General features: G+C 44.2%; 1 protein-coding gene across 1 annotated transcript; it reads left to right on the top strand.

Annotated features, from left to right (window-relative positions):
- Positions 1-3,458: 3,458 nt before the first annotated feature.
- Positions 3,459-9,374, top strand: LOC132207871 (utrophin-like; the record flags this gene model as incomplete). Its single annotated transcript, XM_059643713.1, has 2 exons — positions 3,459-3,708; positions 9,157-9,374. Coding segments are annotated over 2 exons (319 nt in total), but the record flags the coding sequence as incomplete, so codon positions are not given.
- Positions 9,375-9,632: the final 258 nt, after the last annotated feature.

Below are 9,632 nucleotides of genomic sequence, written 5' to 3'. Positions count from 1 at the left end.
ACTGTCCACCCGATCTCATCCACTTATCATCTTGTATGTCTCTATTAAATCCCCTCTGAACCACCTTCTCTCCAATGAGTACAGACCCAAGTCCCTCAGCTTTTGTTCAGAAGACCTTTGCTCCAGACCAGGCAACATCTCCTCTGCACCTTTTCCAATGCTTCCACATCCTTCCTGTAATGGGGCGACCAGAACTGTACGCGATATTCCAAATGAGGCCGCACCAGATTTTTGGACAGTTGCAGCATGACATTACGGCTGTGGATCTCAATCCCTCTGCCAATAAAACCTAAAAGACCGTAAGCCGCCTTCACAGCACTATCAACCTGGATGGCAATTTTCAGGGATCGACATAGATGGACACCCTCTGCACAGCAACACGACCAAGAATCTTTCCATTGACCCAATATTCTGCCGCCTTATTATTCATCCCAAAGTGAATCACCTCACATTTATCCGCATTGAACTCCATCTGCCACCTTTCCGCCCAATTCTGCAGTTCATCCAAGTCTACCTGTAACCTGCAACATTCTTCCACATTGTCCACCACTCCACTGACTTTAGTGTCAGCTGCAAACTTAGTAACCCATCTACCAATGCCTCCGTCCAAGTCATTTATGAAAATGACAAACAGCAGTGATCCCAAAATAGATCCTTGAGACACACCACTAGTAACCAGACTCCAGGCTGAATATTTTCTATCAAGCACCACTGGTTGCCTTCTTAGCCAAAGCCAGTTTCTAATCCAACCTGCTAAATCTCCCTCAATCCCATGTCTCCATGTTTTCTCCAATAGCCGACCATGTGGAACCTTATCGAAGGCTTTACTGAAGTCCACGTACACCACGTCAACTGCCCGACCCTCATCCACATGCTTGGTCACCTTCCAAAATTACTCAATGAGGCTTGTGAGACATGACCCGCCCGTGACAAATCCATGTTGACTATCTCCCATCAAATTGGTGCTTGCTCGATGATTATAAATCCTATCTCTGAGAATCCTTTCCAAAACTTTTCCTGCAACAGACGGAAGGCTCACTGGGTTTATAATTACCTGGGTCATCTCTCCTGCCCTCTTTGAACAAGGGCACAACATTTGCAACCCTCCAGCCTTCTGGTACTAAACCTGTAGACAATGAGGATTCAAAGATCAAGGCCCAAGGCTCCGCCACCTCCTCCGTAGCCTCCCAGAGAATCTGAAAGTTTCGAAGGATGATGCGTTGTATCCGGAGGTTGGTGGGGTGGTACGTTAGGACGAGGGAGACTTTGTTTTGGTTGTTGTTGCGGGGTGGGGTGAGAGGGATTTGTTGCAGGAAATGCTGGAGACACGGTCGAGGGCGTTATCAACCACAGAGCGGGGCAAGTTGTGGTCTTTGAAAAATGAGGACATCTGAGATATACGGGAATAGAATACCTCATCCTGGGAGTGCAGATGCAGAGGCAAAGGAATGGGGAATAGGGGATGAATTGTTGCAGGAATATGGTGGGAGGAGGTGTAATCTTGGTAGCTGTGGGAATTGGTGGAGTTGAAATGGATGTTTGTTTCTCAGTGGTTGGAAATAGAGTGGTCCAGGTAGGAGAGAGAGGTATCAGAGATTGTCCAGGTTAACTTCAAGTTCGGGAGGAAGGTGTTGGTGAAGCGGATGAACTGTTAGAGCCCCTTGTGGGAACACGAGGCGGTGCCGATACAGTCATCGATGTAACGGAGGAAGAGGTGGGGTTGAGGGCCAGTGTAGGTACGGAAGAGGGAGCGTTCCATGTAACCTACAAAGAGGCAGGCATAGCTTGGGCCCATTTGGCTACCCTGGCCACCCTCTTTGTCTGTAGGAAGTGGGAGGAATTGAAAGAGAAACTGTTGAGGGTTGTTCAAGGACCGGAACTTACCCCTCCTCAGTGGTCAAAAACACCCTCGACCGTGTCACCCGCGTTTCCCACAACTCATCCCTCACACCCGCACCCCATAATAACTACCAAAACAGTGTCCTCCTCGCCCTCACGTACCACCCCACCAACATCTGGATTCAATGCGTCGTCCTCCGACCCTTCTGCCATCCGCAATCCGACCCCACCACCAAAGACATTTTTCCCACCACCCTTAGGTGACCCCCTTATCCGCTCCACGCTCCCCTCTCGCACTCACTGCACCCAGCACTTTTCCCTGCATATCCATAAATGTTGTCATCACAACGTTTAAAATTCACTGGTCCTGATACCTACCCCCCATCCCAGGCCCCAGGAAGAATTTCCTCATCAAACAGATGTTTACCTGCACATCTGCTAATGTGGCAGACTGTATCCACTGTTGCCATTGTGGCCCCCTCTCCATCGGGGAAACCAAACAGAGGTTTGGGGACCGCTTCACCTGTGCTCAGTTTGCACTAAAGAACTGCACCTCCCAGTCGCGAACTGTTTCGACTCTCCCTACCAATCCTCAGGTAACATGTCCATCCTGGGCCTCCTGCAGTGCCACAACGATGCCACCTGAAGGTTGCAGGAGCAGCACCTCATATTGCGCTTGGGAACCCTGCACTCCATGGTATCAATGTGGACTTCACAAGCTTCAAAATCACCCCTCCCGCTCCCGCATCCCAAAACCAGCCCACCTATCCCATCCTGCCACCTCAAACCCCACCCTCATTTCCTACCTCCTAACCTCTTCCCGCCCCGGAGACCTGTTCGTCCTCCCCGGACTGACCTATCCCCTCCCTACCTCCCCACCTACACTCACCTCTGCTGGCTCCATCCCCACCTCTTTAACTTGTCTGTCTCCTCTCCACCGATCTTCTCCTCTATCCATCTTTGATCCGCCTCCCCCTCTCTCTCTATTTATTTCAGAACTCTCTCCCCCTCCCCCTTTTCTGATGAAGGGTCTCGGCCCAACGTGTCAGCTTTTGTGCTCCTCAGATGCTGCTTGGCCTGCTGTGTTCATCCAGCTGCACACTTTGTTATCTCTACATCTCTTAACAACCCCATGAAGTGAGTTCTAGAGCGAACTATGCAGGGTAGACTTTGGGTTTATCATTCTAACTTGCCAGTCCTGAAAGATGAAAGTTGGTTTGTGTTGGATGTTTGTCTCATAGCTATGAAAGATATCCTGAAAGGATTTTTCAAATCTTTTGTTGAGAATTGTACCCATTTAGTCACTAATCCTTTTCCTTCTTTAAAGTTTCCTTGGTAGTGACAAATTTCAAATATCTGCAGAATTTTATTTGGCTTTGTATTGGTTCTCTGTGATTCTCTGTTAACGGCTCCGCGACCTGCCAGCGAATTACAGAATTTATCATTGATGTGCCTGTACCAAAATCTTTCGTCTTATACTATATATCCCAATTTCAGGAGAAAGTCCAGAGAGACCTTTTAAAGGAAAGGGGATTAGAAAGAAAATCTATCGATCAAAATCATGAATAGTTGATAAATTATTTGCATTCCATATTTCCAGAACCTGCCCTGGAAGAGAGAGCCCAGAGAATTGCCAAAGCTGTCCGCAAACAGTCAATAGAAGTGAAGGAAAATTGGGAACAACTGAAAATCCGTGCGAGCAACTGGCAGAAACAGGTGGAAAAGGCGTTGGAGAAACTTCAAGAACTGCAAAAAGTTCTGGATGATCTTGAGGCTCATGTGATAACAGCTGAGGGGGTCCACACTGATTGGCAACCTGTGAGTGACCTGCTTATTGACTCATTGCAGGATCACATTGATAAAACCACAGTAAGTGCAATTACATTACACTTCACTTATGAACAGATGTAACCACGATGTTGTATCGAGACGATCAGTAGTATGAGTACTTCAGTAATATTGATTGAATGGTTGTTAACTTAATTTGCAAATTAAAACTTAGTTGAGCATGCCTTCTGATGATATCACATCGTTAATATTAGTATAGTTGAGGATTCTATTAGTCAGTGACATCAGCTGAGTTATCTGCTTGTTGCCATGTTATCAGGGTTCAAGGTAAAGTCTTAGCACGCCATTTGGCGACTCCTTAGAGAGAGACAACTGGTTATGATTTAACCTGAAGATCACCATGCCTCAGGGAAGTAGAGGGGTTGAGGCGAAGACCCTTTGTGGTCAGCTCACTGGTGTGGCAATTGAGCCCTCTCTTCAGGGCATCAGTCTGCATCACAAACCAACTGAATTTGCATAGAGTTTAGGATTGGAGAGCAATCCATGCAATTATTTTTTTTTAATGAATGTTTCTCACTGGGACTCTCTCACCGGCAAACTTTTTAAAAGCCAGCTCAGCCATACAGGCGAGATCAGTTCCTGATCTCAGCTGAATTTTTTGACCTGGGGTGGGTCAGCGTTAGGAGTTCATTGATTGGAATGAATTCTCATTAAGTTAGCGAGAGGGATACTACACGTGAATAGATCGATGTTTTGAAAAGAGGATAAGATATGAGCAAAAGTTGAATTGATGTGGAAGACCAGCCACAATCATCATCGATGGTGGAGCAAGCTTGAGCGGCCATGCAACGTTGTGCTGCCGCTATTTGACTTGTTCTGTGGAAAGGAAGGAAAATGGTCCAAGTGTCAAAAATGCCGAAGACCACATCATTCTACAACCTCAAAATTTGATTGTGTTCAGCATATTATCACTCCTGGTACCCCTAAATCCTGGTCTATCATCTCAGCAGCTCGACTCTGCCCAAAAGCTAGTTACTTGTGACATTTTTGAGGGATCTTCCCAAGTCTGAAAATCATTTTTGTTTTTGTACAATCAGAGTTGGCCAGTGTGGAAGGAGGTCGTTTGGCATATCGTAGCTCTTTGAAATAACTCCCCAATTCGTCCCCCTCTGCTTGGCAATGACTTCAACCGCTTATAAAATCTCTTTAATGGAGGGAAACTTTGAAGGCATCTGATTGGAGTATTAACGATCCCAGAATACAACTGAGCCTTATTAAGTTGTTACTTCTGATGATCAAGAGCTTGATGAAAGAGGATTGTTTGAAAAAGTGCTTTAAAAGAGGAAATGTACAGAGGCGAAGAGGTGTAGGAAGTTAGCGAGCTTTGAGAGGATTTGTTGCTTGGGTTGAGGTTCTGGATGTGAGTTTGCTCACTGAAGGTGTAGGAAGTCTCTTCTTGGGTTTGAAGCCGACACAATTCAATGTTTGGCAACTAGTAGTGGGCCGTTTAAAATCAAGAGTGGGCAAGAGGACATAATTAGACGAGTGCAGATATCCTGAAGTATGGTTGGACTGGTGGAGATTACCAAAATAGCGATAGGCATAGCCAAGTAACGATTTGTAAACAAAAATGAGAATTTAATAAAATTACTGTTAATAGTATCAGTCAGGTAGAAAGTACAGAGAATAGGAATTGGTTCAAGTTGAGACTCAGGCAGTGGAGTTTTCGACGACCTCACGTGTTCAATGGACAAATGTGGGTCTCCATCAGGGAATGCATTGGAATAGTCAGGTCCAGAAGTGAAGTAGTTCCAGGTGAAGGTTTCACTGCTAATGAGCCGAGAGAAAAGACAGGTAGGCAGGATTGAAAAGATGTAAAGAGACAGCTTTAGGGATTGCATGAATGTGTGGTCGGACGTTCATCGTGGGATAAACAAGATGCCAAGGTTGTGCTGAAACAAGTGTAATATTACATTGTTGCCAAGGCGGAGTAATGCAATCAGTAGGTCGTGAATAGAGATTGGTGTGGGGACCACAAAGTGGTCTTCCCAGTTTTAAATTGTTATCTCTACATAGTTGCGCAACTTTATGTTCTGTTCAAAAGGCATCACTGACAAGGAAACAGAAGTTAGCCATTTGTTTACGTGTCAATATATCTTGATTTTTCCACCATGTTCTCCAATTATTGACACAACATGTGCAGTGTACGAAGTGAACCGTTCAAACCTTAAAAGGAGATGTTAAAATTGTGGAATATAAAGTTAAATTTATTTTATTGAAAATTTAAATAAATTAGATGAAGGTTTGACCAAGACTGCAAGGAATTAGATGGAACACCAGATGAATAAAACAAGCAGTAGTAAGGTGGTACTAGCTGGATGTTCCTGAAGAAACAGAACGCAGCCAACCTTTCTTCCATCAGGGGAATTAATTGTGTGGTGTCAGACACAGTCGATGAAATCATTCCTTCTGTCTTCACTGTCTGACTAGACGATGGTTGTAATATTTCCTTTTTTAAGCGCTCAAGGTTAGACATACTTCACTTGACATTCTCATTTTATAAATTTTAAGAAGTTGACTTATTGTCAAGTCACGATAGGATTGAAAACACATTCTATAAGTGTTTGAAGTCAGAAGTCACATGACACCAGCTTGTCGTCCAACAGGTTCATTTGAAATCACACAAGCTTTTGGAGTGCAGCCCCTTCATCAGGTGCAGTTCGTGAGGTGACCACAGAGAGACACAGCTTATCAGCAGAGAGATCAAAAGATCATAGAATTGGCGTGAGTGGAGTGTCAGATAATAACTCTATACAGGTGACCAAGAGTGTTAGAGGCAAGTAAAGCGTTTATAAAGTCAATGTCAGTGCTGTGTTGTCATGATAATCAGGCAGCGCAACAGGAATGTACAAAAGGTGACATCTCAGGTCAGACTCTGACTTGTAGTTTAGAGGCTTGTGTTCAGAATCTGTCTTAGAGTTTTAACCTTTATTTCAAAAGCAAGAATTTATAAGATACCACACTGACTGTAACTACAAGTTGTGTGTTTCTTCAATAAAATATCTGCAAACAAACAAACATCCTGGATGAAGAGTTACTATGTGACACTCCACTCACACCAGTTGTAGGATGTTTTGATCTGTCTGCTTATCAATTGTGTGTCTGTGTGTTTTCCTCCCTGACCGCACCTGATGAAGGGACTGCACTCCCAAAGCTTGTGTGATTTCAAATAAACCTGTCAGATTACAACCTGATGTCATGTGAGCTCTGACTTTGTCTATCCTAGTCCAACACCAGCACATCCACATTATAACTGTTTGGAACCAAGTCAGTGCAACAGGTACATATCGAACATTTGACTTCGGAAGAATGCCGAGTGCTGAAAAGTTCATTAATAACAAAGGATTTCTTCATTATGCCATCTATCGTAACATGCTGCGTCTCACAGTCACAATGAAAGGATGGCCACTTCAATTTAGCAGGGCCAAGAACAGTTATGGACATTTTTAGCATGGGAGGAGGCCATTCAACCTATTTTAACTGTCCCAGCTCTCTCCCAGCGCCACAAAATTAATCCTTCTCTCGAACTCATTGCACATAGTTCACAGAATTGAAATATACAGGTACATATTTAGGAGATTTTAACATCAAGTGAGCAGTTCTCGCACTTCACCTTGTCACTAAAAATGGAAAACGTGACTTACAAGGAGTGGGTCTTTATTTTGTTCTGTTTTGATGATGAAGCAGATGCAAGTCAAAGTGCTGGAACTGGCGTCTTGAACTTAGCAACTGTTCAACGTGTATAAAATGAATTCTGTGCACATCTACTAAAAGCAGTTTTATGGAAGGAAAAGGTACCAAAGAAGACTTGGTGTATTGTGCTTGATGCTATTTTCCTGCAACCTGTGAAAACAGAACTCTACGACTGTGAGTGTTGAGTTCTGAGAGGGTGCTATCTTGTTTGAATGTACATTGCTAAGCCTAGGCCTATTTTCCCAACAGCAAAATTGGTAATCCAGCAAGAAATGGATATTTCTCACACTTGTTGGCTGTAAGTGTCTGTTTAAAGTTTGAGTACAGTTTCCTTATATACAGGTGCTTAACCTGCTTTTACAGTTGCAACATTTGTTGTGCCAATGAAAATTTTTTGAATGGTTTCACCTCCAGTTTTCCTCTTTATACATATTTGGTATTTTTTCAGGGTAAGGACTATCTGCAAAATCTGAGTTTGGGTTTTGAAAGACAGCAGTCTTTGTTTTGGAGAGATAATGGGAACTGCAGATGCTGGAGAATGCGAGATAACAACGTGTGGAGCTGGATGAAGACAGCAGGCCAAGCAGCATCTTAGGAGCACAAAAGCTGACGTTTCGGGCCGAGAACCTTCTTCAGAAAATGGGAGGGGGTGCGGGTTCTGAAATAAATAGGGAGAGAGGGGGAGGCGGATGGAAGATGGATGGAGGAGAAGATAGGTGGAGAGGAGAGTATGGGTACGGAGGCAGGGAGGGGATCGGTCAGTCTGGGGAGGCCGGACAGGTCAAGGGAGCGGGATGAGGGGAAATAGGGGTGCGGTATGAGGTGGGAGGGGGGATGGGTGAGAGGAAGAATAGGTTAGGGAGGCGGGGACGAGCTGGGCTGGTTTTGGGATGCAGTGGCAGGACAGGAGATTTGGAAGCTTGTGAAATCCACATTGATACCATTGGGCTGCAGGGTTCCCAAGCAGAATATGAGTTGCTGTTCCTGCAACCTTCGGGTGGCGTCATTCTGGCACTGCAGGAGGCCCAGGTTGGACATGTCCTCTCGGGAATGGGAGGGGGAGTTGAAATGGTTAGTGACTGGGAAGTGCAGTTGTTTATTGCAAACTGAGCGTAGGTGTTCTGAAAAGCAGTCCCCAAGCCTCTGCATCGTTTCCCCAATGTAGAGGAAGCCACAACGGGGACAGCGGATGTTTTGGATATTTCTTCAGCATTGATTTTCATTCAGAGTTGGTTGGATTTTGCTGAAGCAATAGACATAACTCACTATGACGTAGACAATGTCAGAGTTAATGTTTCGCGTCCTGTAACCCTTCCACAGATCTCACTCTTCACTGATGCTGCCAGACCTGCTGAGCTTTTCCAGCAACTTCTGCTTTTGTTGCTGATTTACAGTGCCCACAGTTCTTTTGTTTTTTACGACACAGACAAAACTTGATCTCTGCAGGAAGCATGATGCTGCATTCTCCAACTTCCCTGCCTTTTTGTAATATAATATTGTCTTTTTAGGACAGAAGTGGCTTTTTTTTGTTTGTTTTAACTTCCGCACATACTTTCTATGCAGGTTAAAAGTCTACACCTTTTCAGTTCTCTGCTGCATAATGAAGACTTGGAACAATTTTTTTTATAAAGTAGAAAATCAGTGTGGTTAGTTTTCCAAAATGTGATGTGTAAGTGCAACACTTAACAGTGTGTTCATCAAACTATTGTTTCCTTTGATCTTTGTGTTGCAGAAATTTCTAGAATCATTTCATATATTTTTTTTGATATATTTTAGCAGCTTTCCTGGAGCAAGTCTGTTTTCCTTCGGATGAGACGACTTTCAGACATACTCCCTTTATTATGAGATTTAATTGCGGTAAAATGAGGAGGATTTTTATTCACTGAGACACACATGACTATATGTTGAAAGCATTGGAAAAAGCGTTCTGTTCGGACTGTCATGTTATCTGGTGTTTGTACCAGGCTTTCCGATTAAATGCAAGTGATTAAGGATGCTAATGATGCCACATGTTATTACAAGAGGAAATGAACATACAAGTAAGGATTTTATGCCACATTTATACATAGCATGGACCATGCAGCATGGATGCAGTGACTGAGTGAAATGGGATGCAGTGACTGAGTGAAATGGGATGCAGTGACTGAGTGAAATGGGATGCAGTGACTGAGTGAAATGGGATGCAGTGACTGAGGGAAATGGGATGCAGTGACTGAGGGAAATAGGATGCAGTGACTGAGGGAAATGGGATG

This window comes from Stegostoma tigrinum, unplaced genomic scaffold (genome assembly GCF_030684315.1).
Source record: "Stegostoma tigrinum isolate sSteTig4 unplaced genomic scaffold, sSteTig4.hap1 scaffold_191, whole genome shotgun sequence".
Lineage (NCBI taxonomy): Eukaryota > Metazoa > Chordata > Chondrichthyes > Orectolobiformes > Stegostomatidae > Stegostoma > Stegostoma tigrinum.
This window is presented reverse-complemented; position numbering and strand designations above follow the sequence as displayed.